Genomic DNA, 18,427 nt, shown 5'->3' with positions numbered 1-18,427 from the left:
AGACAAACGTCAACTAAGTCAGTTATTTCTGTGTTGCTTGTTGGTGTGAAGGTCTGCCAGTCAATGCATTGGTCTTGTGGGGTGAGGGGAGGGTGGAATGGAGAGCAAACGTCAAGCTAACGTTATCTAACATTTCACTAGGCGCTGACTCAGGCCGACGGTTTCCATTCGGTCTTATCTCGCGCAGCCTCAAGGTACGACGCCTGCAACGGCACTGGCGGCGCTCTTCATCTCGCCAGCGTTGTGGGACGCCAGGGCGCTGTTCCTTGATGGCCAGCTGTTCTGCGTCACGACAGCGTGTCGCACCCACGTATAGTTAGACGAACAGCCGATGAGGTTCAGTGCAGCGTTAAACATTGCTATTAGTGTTGTCAGGATTGGGGGCTCAATCCCATCGCTCGTGATCCGTTGTCAAGATTGGAGTCCGGCATGAATTCGAAGGTAGCTGGCCCATGCCGTCGTCCAACTTATCAACGCTGAGGACGTTGATGAAGGGAAGAACTGCTTCTGACCGAGAACGAGGAATATGGGTTTATTTACAGTATTTAAATCAGTCTAACATGACTGCTTGAGAAAAGTGCATCAGTCTAACATGACTGCTTAAGAAAAAGAGTGTCAGTCTAACATGACTGCTTAAGAAAAAGTGTCAGTCCAACCTGACTGCTCAAGAGAAGTGTCCCGAGCATTCGCACCACAGCAGTTTTTAAACACTCGGTCCTCCCGCGATACAAGGTGACGCGAACGTTCGTTTACTCATTGTAAATTCGCCGCCGCCTTGCAGAACAGTTTACGCACACAAAGGCACACACATTCCGATGTCCGGAGCCGACGTTAGAGGGGAGCCGTTCCGGGAAGCTCGGAGCCGTTCTGGGTAGCTCGTTGTCCTGCGTCCCGGTCGGCGCGTGGGAACCAACAAAAAACGGCTTTCCCGCGGCAGCTTGCGCACGCGTAGCAGATCAGGTCAGCGCTGGGGAGTTCGGGCACAAAAGTTCGTCCGCCGAACTCATTCTGTCACAACGGCGACGGGTCGGCGTCGGCGGTTTTCAGCACAAAGCCCGCTTCATCGAAAGCATCATAGCTGAAGCGACGGAGAGTGGGGGATGCGCGTCTTGTTCCCCAGTTGTAATTGGGTGGCAATCCCGCATTTCAGCTCGCCATTCTTAACAGTGTCGATCTTTCGCCCTCGGGGCGAAAGTGCCAAATTTTCTAATGCGATATCGTTATGCAGATCATTCCTTCAAATGCTCTAGGCATCAGGGGTTTTAAGAAGTACTGCTCGGAGAGAGAGTTGACGGCACGTGGAGACGACTGGGGAGGACAATAGATCAGGTATGAGGTAAAGTGGGGCAAGTACTGGCTTAGAGGAGGCGGAGTAGACGACTGCGTCAGCATCGCATGACGGCGCAGCATCGTCCCCTTTGTACGCATGATGTTGGTCGCGTCACCGAGTGCACACGCTCTGTAAACTCACGCAGAAGCTCCTCTGGGAGTTGTCTAAGTATACATAAGCACTGTGCTACCTGCTCATATATCCACGCAGCCCGGTGTTCAGTGTTCTGAAACTTGATCCGGCCAGTGCAAACGAAAGCGCTGCGGCGACACGAACTGGTGCGGATGGTGGCGCAAGGTGCAAGCAAAGTACTGCAGGTGGCGGCGTCAGGTGCTGTGATGACGCTCCGATCATTATAAGCCGTTATCGCTCTTTAGCGCCTTATCCGCCCGCGTCGAAGCTCTATGAACTGTGACCAAACGTACTCCGCCGGCGGTTTCGTAAGACACGGCCTCGCGACCTGTATCTAGAAAGCGATCTGCGATGCCGACAGAGAGTACCGACTGCTGATAGCTTCGCGCGCTGTGCTTTCGACGCTTACCTCCCGTTGAAGAAAGACGCGCGGGCCCGTATCTTGAAAGCGATCTGCGAAAGAGGCTGATGGTATCTTCGACTGGTCGCCTGTATGCCCCGAAGCAGAGTCGGGTAGATCGGTCGTTTCTCGAGCTCAGAGGTAGAGGACAAGCGCGCAAGCCGAACGCGCGACTCGCTCTCGGAGGAGGAAATTGCTGATGCGAAACCACGTGACTACTGCCAACGTCCGATGTTTCGCCTATCCAAAGCTCCCGGCGCTGCCGGAAAAACCGGCGGACGAACGTTCGTCGGGGCACCAGCATGCAGTGGCTGTCAGGATTGGGGGCTCAATCCCATCGTCCGTGGTCCTTTGCCAAGATTGGAGTACGGCATGAATTCGAAGGTAGCTGGCCCATGCCGTCGTCCAACTTATTTACGCTGAGATCGTTGATGAAGTGAAGAACTATTTCTCATCGAGAACGAGGAAGAGGGGTTTATTTACAGAAATTAACTCAGTCTAACATGACTGCTCAAGAGAAGTGTCTTCAGCATTCGCACAACCATAGTTTTTATACACTCGATCCGCCGGCCATACGAGGCGGCGACTGTTCGTTTATCACCAACTCGCCGCTGCTCTGCAGATCAGTTTACAGACACAAAGGCACACACATTCCGATGCCCAAACGACGGCGTTGGAGGGGTGCCGTTCCAGGAACTATCGGTGCCGATCGAGGGTAGCTCGTTGTTTTGCGTCACGCCGAAGCGTGAGAAGCACAAAAATACGTCGTTCCCGCGGCAGCTTGTCCATGCGTGTCAAATCAGCTCCGCGTTGGGGAACTCTGGAATCATTGTTCACACACCGAACTAGTTCCGTCACAATGTCGATGGGGCTGGAGGAAGGAGGCAGTTTCCAGCACAAAGGCCGCTTCTTCGAACGCCTCCTAGCTGCAGCGACGGTGAGGGGGAGATGCGCGTCGTGTCGCCCTGTCGTAACTGTGTGGCAATCTTGTTTTGCAGCTCGCCATTCTTAACAGCGCAAAGGCCGCTTCTTCGAACGCCTCCTAGCTGTAGCGACGGGGAGTGCGGAATGCGCGTCTTGCCCCTGTGTCGTAATTGGGTGGCAATTTTGTCTTGTAGCTCGCCATTCTTAACAGCGCCTCCATGGCCCGAAATATCTCGACTGTCTAGCGCTGACAACCGCTAGGAAGGAAGAGAACGGCTGCTGGTCAGGGGGGGATTGATGTCTTGGCTCGCAGCGACCACTTGTGCATTGATGTCACCGCCCCAAAACATCCAAGGACAGGCAACTGCAAAACGAACCCCACAACACGGCTCTGCGCCGAGATGACGTGCATTGGCTCCTACTTTAGACTCGCTAGGCTTCAAAAAAACAAGAACAACATAAGTGCAGAAACAAAAAAAAATGCTGCATTTCGCTATGCCAATTTCTGAAGCAAATTCCTGCTGACACATTCAGCAATCATGGAGGGAATCCTGCTAAATGAGAGGGGATCTTCTTCGCTTAATAAAATTAACACTAGTAACCCTAAAATTTAGGCGGGACCCCCAAACGCAGAATTCAAATTAGCCTGCTCAAACCATCCGCATTGCTATGCAACTTTCCCTTCTTATATCTAACGGAGAAGTTGTACTCTTGGAGAGTGAGGCTCCATCGGAGCAAGCGGCCGTTTTTGTGTGACATTTGATTGAGCCACGTCAGAGGACAGTGGTCGGTCTCGAAGATGAACTACGCTCCGTACAAGTAACACGACAACTTCTGGGCGGCCCAAACCAAACAAGCGCATTCCTTCTCTGAAGCGCTGTAGGCTTCCTCTCTTACATTTAGTTTACGGCTGGCGTAGAGGATAGGATGCTCCTCATTATCGTCGCCGACCGGACTAAGTACCACGCCCATACCTCTGTCGCTTGCGTCGCATTGAACTATGAATTCCTTTGTGTAGTCTGGCGCGCGAAGCACAGGGCGACAAACCAATAGCGTTTTCAAACTTTGGAAAGCGTTCTCTTTGTCCTTATCCCAGTGTACGTTACTCGGCGCTCCCTTTCGGAGGGCGTCTGTTAATGGACTTGCCAATTGCGAGTAATTCGGAATGTACCGTTGATAGTACCCCACAAGTCCCAAAAATGAACGAAGGTCCGTTTTCGGGCGCGGCTGAGAAAATTCTCCAATCGTAGCTATTTTCAGCTCAGCCGGCCGTCTCATGTCCTGACCGACAACATGGCCCAGATAAGTAACCTGCGAACAACCAAACCTACACTTTTCCGCTTTCATCGTTAAGTCGACTTTAAACGTACGAAGCCTCGCATTCTTGTCGTAATAGACTTTGGCGTTCTTTTGAGCTACTGCCATGTTCTTTCCGACTAGTTCTCGGGTTGCGCTTAGCCGTTCCAGTAAATTTAGCACGTATTCAACCACTGTTGGACTCTCCCTTCTTTCCTCCCACATCTCTCTTAACATTTTCAGAGGAGACCGGAGTGTCCTCCCATACACTAGTTCTGCTGGTGAGAACCCTGTCGCCTCATGTGGAACCGTTCGCAAAGCAAACAACGTTGCCGGCAGACAGTTCTCCCAGTCCTCCTTGTGCTCGTAACAGAGCACACGCAAAACTCGCTTAAGCACCGAATGCCACCTCTCTACACTGTTTGACTGAGGGTGATAGACAGAACTGTGTATTAACTTTACCCCGCACTATTGCAAGAATGTGGAAGTCAGTGCGCTCGTGAAAACTGACCCTTGATCTGCCTCCTGAATTTCGGCTGGAAACCCAACTCGTGCAAACACTGTCAAAAGCGCGTCTACTACTTCGGTGGAGCTGAGCTCTTTCAAAGAGATTGCTTCTGGAAACTTGGTAGCCGGACACAGCATGGTAAACAAGTACCTGTAGCCTGATTTTGTTTTTGGAAGAGGCCCTACCGTGTCTATTACAAGTCGTCTGAAAGGCTCTGTTATTAAGGGCACTACCTTCAGTGGAGCTTTCCATGTCTCTCCTGGTTTACCAGAACGCTGGCAGGCGTCGCATGATCTTACAAAGTTTTCTACATCTTTGAAACAGCCAGGCCAGTAGTATTCCATAAGCAATCTTTCCTTTGATTTGTTTATGCCTAGGTGGCCGGACCACCCATTTCCATGACAAAGACTCAAAAGGTCCTGCCTATACTTAGTAGGTATGACTAACTGATCTAAAATCCTACCCTTTCGATCTCTGTAATGCCGATACAACAATCCTCCTCTCTCATGTATCGTTACGTTGCGCCTAGCAATGCCTTCTTTAGCTGTGTCATGTAATTTTGCTAAGCTCTCATCATTCTTTTGCTCAGCTGCCAGTGACTCTCTATCCACGCGTAAGAGTAATTGGGTGGCAATTTTGTCTTGTAGCTCGCCATTCTTAACATGGCCTAGGTTGCCAAGGTTACGGTGGGCCGTCGCCAACAGCAGCGATGCGGCGCTGCGATGACGTTTCAATCTCGATGACTGCTCCGACGACAGGGCTCGGAGCGCCTCAGAACGCTCCAAGATGGAGGAGAGCAATCGAGAAGTACCAGCCGAACGCAGGACGCGCACCCTCTTTCAACCAGCCGAAGACTGCGCCGCTCGCGAGAGTGCTCCAGAGTGCTCAGAAACGACCAGCCGAAGATAGCATGAGTGTGTCAGTGTGCTGAGAGCTCCATGAGAGCTGTGTTCTCGCCGCTTCGTTGGCGTTGAAGCGAGGGGCAGCACGAAGGTCAATTCGCTTGGTGCTGCGGTTGCAGTCTTGAAAGCGATCGCCTTACGGGACGAACGGGCTGTTTTTCTTGTTGAGTAAGCTTCGAAATGTTTACGCGTTTAAACAGGTGGTTATGTATTTAGGGGAGGCAGTCGCTGCCGCTAGGTATAGACGGCGCGTCATCAGGCCGCAGCAGCGCAGCTTGACGAAAGGCCCGAAACACACGGGAAACATGCCGCTACCTGGGAAGTCGCTTGCGTGCCGAATATGCATCGTTCGGTAAGGACGCCCGTAGATGAACGCGAAACGAATCGTCGTGCTAAGGCAGGGACTGACATCAACGAAATACCACGGAGCAGCGTGCCAGACTTGAAGCGCTATTGACCACCATGAGGCAAGTGGTGTGAAAGGACGAGCGATGATCCTTCGCAAGCTGCGTCTTCGGTAAGTGAATTCAATCGTCGGCTCGGGGAAGAAGATTTCATCCACACCTGCGAGGTGCGTGAAAGGCTGCGGCTATCATAAATTTCACCGTTACCTATGAAAGTGACTGTCATATACACTATTCGCAGGAATATAATCTGAATGAAATCGTCGTGTAAATGTTGCAGAAAATGCCTAACAGCGGGCTTCCAGGAAAATTGGAGGCTCACTCGATTCAAAATGTATTGTGGGGGATGATTATAGTTGACATAGAATCTCCCAACCATCGCATTGCATGCTCTCTGAAGTGGCCACGCGAGTAGGGCGTGCAGTTCCGTTTTCGTTTCTCTTTCGCAGTACCTTATGTGTATGCGTCGGTGCAGATCCCGACGCATGAAGCGCGACATGAGGAAGGACAGCCGGTGCTCCTCGATGATCTCGCGGCCGAAGTGGAAGCTGGGCGCCACCTCGCGTCGGCAGAAGGCGGCCATGTGGAACCGCTGCGAGTTGTGGTCCACCATGAACACGGCGCGACGCTCGACCACCTCGCGCATGTTCTCGTCGCGGTACATGATGCGGCCCAGCTGCGAGCCGTTGGTGCGTATCACCGATCTCCACAACCGCCTCAGAAGCGGCGACGGGGAGCCCTGCGCACCGTAGAAGGCCACTAGAGTCGGCACTTTTGACGGAAAAAAAAGTATCGCAATACCACTGTGTGCGCTGCAAAAAAGGGTTTGGGCTAGGCCTAAACCGCTGCTGATTGACTACGCTTGATTACGGACGAATCGTTTTGGCGATTCTTGAGCATTCCTATAGCATCAGACGCATACACTGACAAGGCATCGACAGAACGAGTCCTTAACCACTGCCACTCATCGTTGTATGGAAGTGGCAAGTGGAAATGCATTTTCCATCATTTTGCAAGATGGGTGTGACAGCGAACGTAGCGTATGACTAGCGCGTCACAACTTTTTACATGTGCTTCCGAACCTGCCTTCGAGGTTCAGTCCTTCAGAATGTTCTGTCAATTTAACAACTTAGGGGAAAGAATTTGTAAAAAGATTATTCCCTGCGATTACCCTCACTGCGTGAGGCACAGCTTACGCGGGTTTAGTTCTCCTGAACGATAATTTCGAACGCCGCTGATGGCATCTAACGCATATATATATATATATATATATAGTAGAGCCTTAATTTAATGCGAATTGTGAGGCCAAGCAAGAAAGTAAAACGTCATTGATTAAAAATGAATAAAAAAAGGCACTGGGAACTTTAGGTCTACTTATGATTATCATCGCTACCGGCACATTCTGAGGTTGTGTTAAACATGAGCTCGCAAGTAACGACTTTTGTTTACAGTAGAAAACGACCGAGTGCAATATTATTAGTGGTATACCAAACCTTTACCGCCGTGCCGTTACCGTGCTTGTATAAAGTCCACCATGGGTGCACGCTGTGCGCGGTGCGGCTAGAGCACGCGCCGTCTCACTGAAAAGGATTGCGGCGCAGGGCAGGTGTGAATTGACGTCGAAGTTGTGGCAGACATGGGGAAAGGAGGACGATATTCTACTCAAATTTTATGTTATGTTGGATAGGCTAAAGAAGAAAATCCGAGCACACCTAATGCACTTCTCATTAGTTCTGAATGCGAAAGCATTGATGCCCAATTGAACGCCGCTGAGCGGTCCTTCGAGTTATGAACTCATCGCGGGCAATCGAGTGCGTTGAGACGATTGGCCAACGCCTCCTACATAGCACAAGACCGGTGCACTTCGATCCATGACGTCATGCTACCATGCCCGACTGCCACAGAATCTAATGGGGACGCATCTGAGTAAGCCGCGGTGATTTTCACGTCACCCCTTTCGTCAGGTCGGGCTTGGGAATTGAAATTTTGGTTCAAGTAGCACGACATCATAAAGCAGAGTGCACTGGCCTGCTATCGAGCAGGCGCTGGTTTAGACTAGTGGGTAAGACACTAGGCTGCTGAGCGTGGGGTCGTAGGTTCGAAGCTCGCTACCGCCAACGTTTTTCCTTTCAAATTCATTCTGGCCTTTTTACACATTAATTTCTTTGTAGCAATGGGCGAGGTGAAGTTCAAACGCAGACGAGAGCTTGCGCGGGCAAGGAAGGTACATATAACACAGGCTTCCGTGAGCGAGGGTGACGTGGTGTCGCAGAGATGCCCTCTCCCCTCACGCAACACCTGGCGCGCCAGTGCTGCACCAATTGTTCCCTCTTGCCCGCTCTCCTCCGTCGAGGCGCGCACGTGACCTGACGTCGCAGCCAATGAGAATTTAGGTGCCGTCTGGCTGCTACAGACGCCAGCTTCTTCGCTCAATGATGCATTTCACACTTTCGCATCAAAACGTACTCTGCACCTCACAGCGACATTTCTGCCACGTTTTGTCTAGGCGCCATCACGTGATGGCGCAGTTAGCACTTCAGTTGATGGCGGATTCTTGACATTGTCGCAACATCTGCGATTTAGAATTAAGGCAATGCTATAAGGTAAAGATGACAGTGCCAGGAGTGGATAAAGAAAGCGAGGGACGCTTCCATACCGAGTAAGAACTTTTGCACCCTTAAGGGCGCTGGTTTGAACGACGGCTAACATCTAGCCTTTAGCATCTAGGCCAACGCAACCCTTACCATTAAGTCTTGTAAAATGTTTACTGTACATGACAGTGACATAAGACTACACTTGCAATAAAGAAAGCCGTAGTTGAAGACTGCTTGCTTAATAATTATGGCCACAAGGTGCGCACATAAACATCAGGCACGCACGTTTGAAAGCGATCGTTATCAGAGTTCGTTTCGTGCGGCTTTCCTGTTGTATCTCGCAGTCATTGTCATGTTTAGTTGCCGCAAAATGTCGCCACAAAACTTTATTTGCCCCCATTAGCGGTTCGGCCTGACCCCTGAAGGGTGAGCGTTTCCGCCAATTAAGGGACAAGTCAAGGGTGAATACTTTTTACTGTGTCCGCTATCCCTCTTCGCCACATAAGTCATGGTGCCCACCAAAATAATTGCCTGGACCGTGCTCCAAAGCTTCCTTAGGTACCTAAGTACGTGAGCCATTAAGAGCAAGCTTTAGCTCGGGAGCTCCTATCCAAATACATGGAAACGGAGAAATCGTTTTTTTTCGGCAACCACTCCACCAAATACGATCAAGTTTGTTCTATTTCAATAAAAAAACTAGAATCTAGTGACTACAAGAAGCAGATTTTTTATTTGCACTGTAGATACTGTATAAAAATTATTAAAAATTGCATAGTATTTAAGACGTAATTGGGAACAGAATACGATGTTGGGCTAGTTGGTTCATGCTTGAAATATGGGTTCTGACGCAGCAAAACTTTGTGGAATGAAGAACGGACAGAACTAGCGCCAAACTGTTAAGTTTAGAATTCTGTAACTGAGCAATAAAAACAATAACACGATTCTGTAAAATGCATCTAATAATTCATCTAAAGCGGACAAAACTAATGTATTGCACACCCCTTTAAAGTATAGCATTAATCTATGAGTGGGACCTCTGAAAAATTATTGTAAACATTGTAATAATTTCACGTAGATTGTGAATTCACATATAAATTTTTCCCGATTTAGATGCTCGAACAGATGACGGTTACAGAACATCGATATCTGTGTTTGGCCAAGATTTGGAAATTTTTAAACTTTGTGCTTGTAGTTTTTTTATCGCTTACCACTTTTTTTCAATTTTGAAAGAAATTCCAAACGTTAAATTCAAATTCTAAAGTCTCTATACGTTGCTGTCTCAAATGAATTGAATTTTAATTGAATTATGGGGTTTTACGTGCCAGAATCAAGATTTCATTATGAGGTGAGCCATAGTGTGGGGAGGGGGGGGGGGGGGGACTCCGCAATAATTTTGACAATCTTTAACGTGACCCCAGTGCACAGGACACGGTCGTTTTTGCGTTTGCCCCCGTCGAAACAGGGCCACCACGGCGGGGATTCGATCCCGAGACTTTGAGCTTAACAGCGCATATGTAGCCGCTAAGGCACCGTGGCGCGGGCTGTCTCAAATACAACGAACTTCATTCAATTAAAAAAAATTAAATAATGGGGTTGTACGTGCCAAAACCACTTTTCTGATTATGAGGCACGCCGTAGTGGAGGACTTCGGAAATTTCGACCACCTGGGGTTCTTTAACGTGCACCCAAATCTAAGTACACGGGTGTTTTCGCATTTCGCCCCCATCGAAATGCAGTCGCCGGGGCCGGGATTCGGTCCCGCGACGTCGTGCTCAGCAGCCTAACACCATAGCCACTGAGCAACCGCGGCGGGTCTTCATTCAAATATGTCCAGTAGGTGTCTCATAAAAGGATTTCCGCATTTACGCGTATTCATATATGGAAACTGGAGTTGACCTCGAGCTAAAGCTTCCTGCCGAAGATAGGCGTCCCCATTCTGCCGCGCCATCCGAATTATCCGAAATTTCGCAAAGTGACAGCGCAAGCCACGTGGCTGGGACGCGACAGTGGACGCGCATGCTATACTAACCGAAATCAGGGCCTCGTAGTAGGAACCCTTCCATATTATGGGCCTCATGTTTGGTCGGTCGACTACGTCTTGCACGGTGTCCACTTGAGGCGGCTCGTTCTTGACTGCCATGCTGGACTTGAGGTGGCCCGCGAACGAGTTGGCAATCACGAGGACGGCCAGCAGCCACGTCATGAGCGCTATGCGGCCGGACGGCTGCGAAGGGGTGCGCGGCGAACCTGCGAGAGGGGTAGGATCGAATTTTGCTTATACATTTCGCGCGATCGAAGAAGCAGTGACGTGTCCATCTACCCCTACAGTGTAATAGCATGAAGAGCTATAAAAAAAAAAGACAGTTCACCTCGAGAACAGAAACGTAATCACGCGAGTGACATGTTCAAAAAAGGTGTTCTACATGTCAGTGAACTGTAGTTACAGTCGGCGTCAAAGGTTTGCGGGCAGTGGAACCTGGAAAAGCTCGAATATTTCTGCAGCTTGGGTAAGCAGCCTCGTATTTACAGCATTAAAAGCACTGTACCAGTTTATGTTAACACTTGGCTTGACACTATGATGTGTCAAGTGTGCGAGTGCCGTGAGCCGAGTGGGTCCATCATGTGAGCGTGCCGACGACGCCCTGCAGCGGTTGCACGAGCGCTCCGAAGAAATCCTTCGAAGACGGCACTGAAGTCTGTGGCACGAGGAGTGAAAACCGTGTGTTAAGGCCGACGGCTACAACAACAACAAACCAAAAGAACGAGTCTATGCGACGGGACGGAAAGAGACAAGAAGGGAATGAAGAAATAATCCAGGGTAAGACAAAGAATTCTAATTACAAATTGATTAAAATTTATTGCCTTCGAGTTGGTTGTATTGTCACGTAGTAGTGACGGTGAAGAAGGGAGCAAAAATGTGAACGACGAAACTAGCGTTGCATTGGGCGAACCTGTGCCCTCAAAAGCAAATTACACTTTAAGAACAACGATAGCGGCGAACACAGTCGGCGATCGTCGAAAATCTCATCAGCGGGTCAAGCGTGTCACCTTTTATACGTCAGTCATCGAAGGTTCCAAAGTAATCGTTGGTACCCACGCATGTTCCAGAAAGTTCTACACCATTCGTGTCATGCATGCACGAAATCAGATTACACAAGCTTCGGTGACAGCAGACAGCGGATAGAACCATCCATAACATTCGAGAAACTTCCATTACATCCAGACGCGTCCTGCGCTGTGCGATAACAGTTGCTGGGCGGTGAAACGTAGTCACCCGATAAAGATAAACAAGTACATTTCGTAAATCAGGCGTTTTTTTTAAGGAAAAGAAAACTGTCTTAAACATAAGTTTGCTTTAATTCATTTCACAAATTCAAAAGTACCCTGACATATACTTTTTCTCTCAAGTTTTCTCGGCCCCAAGCCGCTTAACCGAATACTTTTTGGCCAATCCCCCGTAGTGCGTACGCGTCATAATATAGGACTCAAGCCAGGCACGTACCCAGGATTTTTTTTCGGGGGGGGGGGGGGGGGGCACCACCTCCATCATCATCATCATCATCATCATGATTTAGGTCCACTGCAGGACGAAGGCCTCTCCCTGCGATCTCCAATTACCCCTGTCCTGCGCCAACCGATCCCAACTAGCGCCCGCGAATTTCCTAATTTCATCGCTCCACCTAGTGTTTTGTCGTCCTCGATTGCGTTTCCCTTCGCTTGGTACCCATTCTGTAACCCTAATGGTCCAACGGTTATCTAACCGGCGCATTACATGACCTGCCCAGCTACATTTTTTCCTCTTGATGTCAATTAGAATATTGTCTATACCCGTTCGCTCTTTGATCCAAACCACTCTCTTTCTCTCTTAACGTTATGCCTAGCAATCTTCGTTCGATCGCTCTTTGCGTGGTCCTTAACTTGCTCTCAAGTCTCTGCCCCATATGCACTGGCAAAATGCACTGGGAAATGCACTGGAAAATGCATTGGCACTGGACATATTGCACTGGCAAAATGCACTGATTGCACACTTTATTTTTCAATAATAATGGTAAGCTTCCAGCCAGGAGCTGGCAATCTCTGCCGTATGCGATCCAACCTATTTTTATTCTTCTGTGAATTTCCTTCTCATGATCAGGGTTCCCTCTGATTAATTGACCTAGGTAAACGTACTCCTTCACAGTCTCTAGTGGCCGACTGGCCATCCTGCTCTCTTGTTCCTTTGCCCGGCTATTTATCATTATCTTCATCTTCTGCATAACAATATTCAACCCCACTCTTACACTATCTCTGTTAAGGTCTCCAATCATTTGTTGTAACTCGTCTGCATTGTTGTTGAATAGAACAATGTCATCGGCAAACCGAAGGTTGCTGAGATATTTGCCGTCGATCTTTACTCCTAAGCCTTCCCAGTTTAATAGCTTGAATTCTTCTAGGCACGCAGAAAATAGCTTTGGAGAAATTGTGTCTCCCTGTCTGACCCCTTTCTTTATCGGTATCTCCCTGCTTTTCTTGTGTAGAATTAAGGTAGCTGTAGAACCTCGTAGATATTCTAACGCGAAAGACGACTCAGTAAGACGACAAACTATTTACAAATTATATTTACAACAACGGTTGCAGCGCTGACCGCTTAGATTCACAGCGCGAGCCCAGTTCGTTCTTCCTCCTCTTTCCTGGGGTGATGGCGCCTACGCGCCTCGTTCAAACAAACAAATACCTCACGCATGTAGCAATATTTTCCAAGCTTTTTACGTAAGCGTTCTGTACTCCTTGATTACGTAGTGCCTCTACGATTGCTGGTATCTCTACTGAATCAAATGCCTTTTCGTAATATATATAAGCCACATAGAGAGGTTTATTGTACTCTGCAGATTTCGCGATAACCTGGTTGATGACATGGATGCGATCCATTGTAAAGTATCTCTTCCTGAAGCCAGCCTGTTCCCTTGGTTGACAAAATCCAGTGTCAACCTTATTCTATTGGAGATTATTTTGGTAAATATTTTATATAATACTGGGAGCAAGCTAATGGTCCCATAATTGTTCAATTCTTTAACGTCTCCTTTTTTGTGGATTAGTATAATGTCTGCATTCGTCCAGTTTTCTGGGACCCTTGCAGTCGATAGACACTTCGTATAAAGAGCCGCCAGTTTTCCAAGCATTATGTCTCCTCCATCTTTGATTAAATCGACTGTTATTCCACCTTATCCTCCCGCTCTTCACCGTTTCATGTCTTGCAGGGCCCTTCTGACCTCATTGCTAGATATAGGAGGGTTTCTGTATCCTGTTCATTACTGTTTCTAAGTGAACTATCGTGACTCCTCTGGGTACTGTATACAGGTCAGCTTAGAATTTTTCCGCTGCTTTTACTATATCTTCGAGATTGCTGATGATATTATCCTTAGTATATTTTAGTGCATACATCATGGTTTGTCCTACGCCAGGTTTCTTTTTTACTGATTTCAGGCTGCGTTCATTTTTTACGGCTTCTTCAGTATTTTTTATGTTATAGTTTCGAATATCAGTTATTTTCGCCTTGTTGATCAGCTTTGACAGTTCCGCGAATTGCGTAACGCTGCGCGGCCGCCAGTCCCATACAACCGCGTAGAGCGCAAGACTCTGCGATTCTAGACGCACTGCGCTCACTGCGAAGGGTTAGAAAAACACCCACATAAGCACAGCAGAGAAGTGGCTACGTGAGGCGGTTCGACCGTAACTGTAGAAGCGTCATTCAAATTGTTCTCCACTTCCGGCGGCGATTTCTCTACTTCCTTTTTAAATAAAAAGATGTTGATCCATAAATGTTCTCATAAACAACGGTTATCTTTTTTATTATTCGCTTTTGCTTGCAGTTTGGTTGTTGCCTTGGCTCTCTCCCTTAGTAGATCGCTAAATATCTCAACTCCTTGCGATTTTTGTTTCCAGTTGCCAATTTTCCACGAAAAGTGCTGTACAGTTAGGGAAAAACAGACGAGGTAACGGGCGACAGTCATCTTGCTTATGGGTTTAATTGTTATTGCAGGGTTTTTTCAAGATGGACGCTCTTTCACATTATTTTATTTCCCACCTTATCTAACCCATATCACGTGTTTATGGTTCCGGAGATCTGTCAGCGTCGCGGCGAGCCGTAACTCAAGGAAACAATGAAGCAAAGGGATAAGTTAAACGCAATTGGCGTTTTCTCCGGCCGCAACTCGTTCTATGAGAGTACAGACAGACCAGCTGAGCAACAGCCGCATCCCTCTCCTGGTCTCAGGATCAGCCTGAACAAAGAAGGTTGAACTAACAAAAGCAACAGCTATGCTCGTGACGGTTGAATAGATGGTGACAACTGAACGCATCTCGAGTTAATCGCGCGGGTGCGGAATCTACGAGAAAACTGTCCTTCACATTACAAGAGGTGCCGTTAACTACCGCCATCTAAAAGGAGTGAAAAAGGCAGCATAATGCTGACCGATGAACAGCTGCGAAGTCTCAACATTGATCTGGCGGCGCTTTAGGAATGTGTGAGGAGTGGTGGCGTGGGTGGGGAGGGGGGGGGGGCTATGCCATTTGATTTCGGGGGGGGGGGGGGGGCCCGGGCCCCCCCGGGGCCCCCCCCTGGGTACGTGCCTAACTCAAGCAATAACAAACCATCTAGGAGAAATGCGTTCGGTTACCCTGCTAATTATTGTAGCTTTATTCTACCTGTCAGATCAGCATTTCTTTCACTGAAATTGGTTTCTCGAAATCCATTATTAACATTGTACTTATTCTATCTTTGATCGTAACCTCTTTGGAAATTCACCCTTAAGTTAGTCTGACTGCTCGCTGGCATACTAGTTATTCCGAAATCTTCTTTGTTTTCTTTTTCTTTTACTTTGCGTTTCTCATTTTCAAATCAGAATTTTCTTTTGCTGCATACTGCCGCCAGATTCTTGGCCTAGCACCCTTAGTGTGTTCAAGCCATAGTAGATCATCATCATCATCATCATCATCATCATCATCATCATCATCATCATCAAACGAGTTCGCCAGTGCTCAGGGCTCAGGAATGCAGCCGTCGGGCGTCAGGCCGGTGCTTCGTGCCTCATACTGGACCAGGGCGACTTTCTGGATGCGCGGTCACCACGGTCTTCAGGACGCAGGAGAGGAAGGCACCGTGCCACGTCGAAGAAATGAAGCCCGCGGACCAGGAGTAGAGGTGAAGCAATTGGACTTACCATGCTGCCCTAAAACCTCTACTGAGCCAAGGCTACTTAAAAAAAAAATTATGGGGTTTTACGTGCAACACCACTTTATGATTATGAGGCACGCCGTAGTGGAGAACTCCGGAAATCTCGACCACCTGGGGATCTTTAACGTGCACCTAAATCTAAGTACACGGGTGTTCTCGCATTTCGCCCCCGTCAAAATCCGGACGCCGTGGCCGGGATTTGTTCCCGCGAGCTCGTGCCCAGCAGCCCAATACCATAGCCACTGAGCAACCACGGCGGGTCCAAGGTTACTTGTCCATGTTCCCGACGTGAAAGACGTAGGTGCTCCGGCATCGTTGGCATTCTGGTGTTCGCCTGGGAGTGACCAAGATTTTCCTTCGATGGTGCCTAGCTCTACCACTACTACTCCACTCCGAGCGCTACCTCCGTCGCCACCGCGTCCATCTGGCGGTTCCGGTGCAAACCATGAAACTGTAGGACCCTTGTGACTGACATTTTCCTTTTAGATTTTTTTTTGTGTGTGTTTGATAAGTTGTCTATAACTTTATTTTTTCATTGTGCTGCGTTTTCTTAAATGAATGGCTTGTTGCGCGGGAACGAATGACTTCGTCATTTCATACGCCGATGCTGTGCCTCATCAGCGATTATTCCACCAAAGGAACCTCCTCAAACACACCTGTACTGCCGAACGTTCGCCCGCGCCGACGCATCTTGCAAATGTACTGCCCGCATCAACAGTTTACAGACCACTGGATATGAGAAAACGTTGAGCCTGCGAGGAGTTTGTGGCCGCATCCACTAAAACCGCACAACGCAGTGCTGTTCGCATATACTATACTACATATAACGGCAGAATGCCGAGCAAGCTAGTAAGAGCTAATGGTGCGGAAAGGGAGGCGTCTGAAGGGCGGACACAACTCGTGTGCCGTTCTTCGCGTTCTCTGTGAAGTACCACGTGCTCTTCTTCTCTGTTTTCTCTGCGTATGAGACAGAACTGCGACAGGCGCTATTTCATCCTGAGGTGTCATGATGCAACCATTTTGTTCGTTTCTATGCGTCCCTGCATTCCCAGTTTATTTTTTCGAAGGCCATTTGGCTTGCAAGCGCGAATTGCCTAAACTTTCCAATGCCTCAAGCGCCTTGATATCGGCTAGCATCTCTTTCTTGTGTTCTTGGTTTTTCGAGAACTGCTGCTGAAAAGCTTTCTTCGTACGATAGATGGTAAGTAGGGCATTCTGACACCAGAGGCACCCTCCCTAGCTGTGCCTCAGTGCCTTAGTGTTTGAGTTCACTTTCCAACAAAGGGTACAGCAGTTGTACGCAATGGGGCGAAAGCTGCGATGACCAAAATGTTTTATTTACTATACACGTTCATGTCCTACTTTCATGGTACTATAACTTCTAGGGAGGAAGGGAAGGGGGATCTAGAGAGGCGGCACAGTTAGAAATGCAACAGGGGCTTTTCACTGAACGCGAAGAGAGCTCTGTGTAGAAATGCGCATGCATGCGGAGCGTGGAGACCGTCGCATCTTGTGTCACCGGATACTTTCGGCCTGTATACACCAACCTCACTTGAATAATTACCGCCCGCGATTCGTCTTATCTGCTGCGATTGTCACCTTATCATATCGATTACGGCCTACCTAAGGCTAATAAGAGACTAGGCGATTCGTCTTATCTGCTGCGATTGTCACCTTATCATATCGATTACGGCCTACCTAAGGCTAATAAGAGACTAGGCTATCACGTACGTTTCGTGAACAAGTGGGCTGGTAACTTAGTGGGCCCGCCATAACGCGTGCGGTATTTAAAAGACACTGGACTTTCTGCCAGATTGTGACTTCACTGTGTGACTCAGGATTGTACGGTGCACTGCATCACAGTAGGATCGCCTTTGCGGGCTGCGTGACAGTGCCCACAGAAACAGCTTGTGTGTACGTGCGTGTGTGTGTAGTTTTTTTTTTTAAATCCTTCTCCCTCTCACCTATCGCTTCCCCTTTCCCCTCCCCCAGTACAGGGTAGCCAACCGGAGATAATCTCTGGTTAACCTCCCTGTCTTTCCTTTGCCTTTCTCTCTCTCTGTCTCATAACGCGTGAATATTCATTCATGGGAGCTATAGAAATATTTCAACAGATTGCAGCCATTATACAGATGGTTCTAGCCTTTAACGCCAATGACCTTAAACTTTTAAATTAAATGTGGTTTAAAAAGAAAGAGAGCTCTTTAATGAGTTGGAGAGGTTTGCCTGGCGACGTGTCTAGCACGTGACTCGATCCATATGGGTATACGATAAAGAATTTAAAACATGTACAGTGCCCCGTCACAGACACACAACATGCGCAAAACTCACCCCAAAACACAAATACAAACTATATTAAATATCTGATTGATGCTAGAGTGCCTTCGTTGCGCTGGACGCACGGGTAGCGTTAGTCACGAGACTAGTACGTGTCGTGGTTCAAGGTATGGCCGTCTTTGATGAATATTCAGTGCGGGCATTACTGCGGTTATTTCTAAGGTCGAGAACCTGCAAGCATATATAAAGCGGGCTATGTCTTTCCATACGTTGTACGCAGACCAGAGTGGCTTAACATCCTAAAGCAATTCAGGGATTACGAGAAACGCCGTAGTGGATGCTTCCGGTTTGGTTTCATGCATCTGTGGTTCTTTAATGTGCACCTAAAGCACAGCAAATGAGCATTTTTTCCCTTCCAACCCCATCGGAATGGTGTGGCCGCGACCG

The 18,427-nt window shown here is 48.4% G+C and overlaps 1 protein-coding gene across 1 annotated transcript in view; it reads right to left on the bottom strand.

Moving 5' to 3' along the window:
* The window catches only part of LOC135912831 (probable glutamate receptor), a 40,801-nt gene that overhangs the window by 3,533 nt on the left and 18,841 nt on the right, over positions 1 to 18,427 (bottom strand). Inside the window, exons 5-6 of the mRNA XM_065445380.2 lie at positions 10,520 to 10,737; positions 6,349 to 6,635 (exon numbers count right to left, since the gene is read on the bottom strand). Of these exons, the coding sequence (XP_065301452.1) occupies positions 6,349 to 6,635; positions 10,520 to 10,737 (505 nt within the window). The remainder of the gene's footprint in view (positions 1 to 6,348; positions 6,636 to 10,519; positions 10,738 to 18,427) is intronic.

This window comes from Dermacentor albipictus, chromosome 3, assembly GCF_038994185.2.
Source record: "Dermacentor albipictus isolate Rhodes 1998 colony chromosome 3, USDA_Dalb.pri_finalv2, whole genome shotgun sequence".
Classification (NCBI taxonomy): domain Eukaryota; kingdom Metazoa; phylum Arthropoda; class Arachnida; order Ixodida; family Ixodidae; genus Dermacentor; species Dermacentor albipictus.
This window is presented reverse-complemented; position numbering and strand designations above follow the sequence as displayed.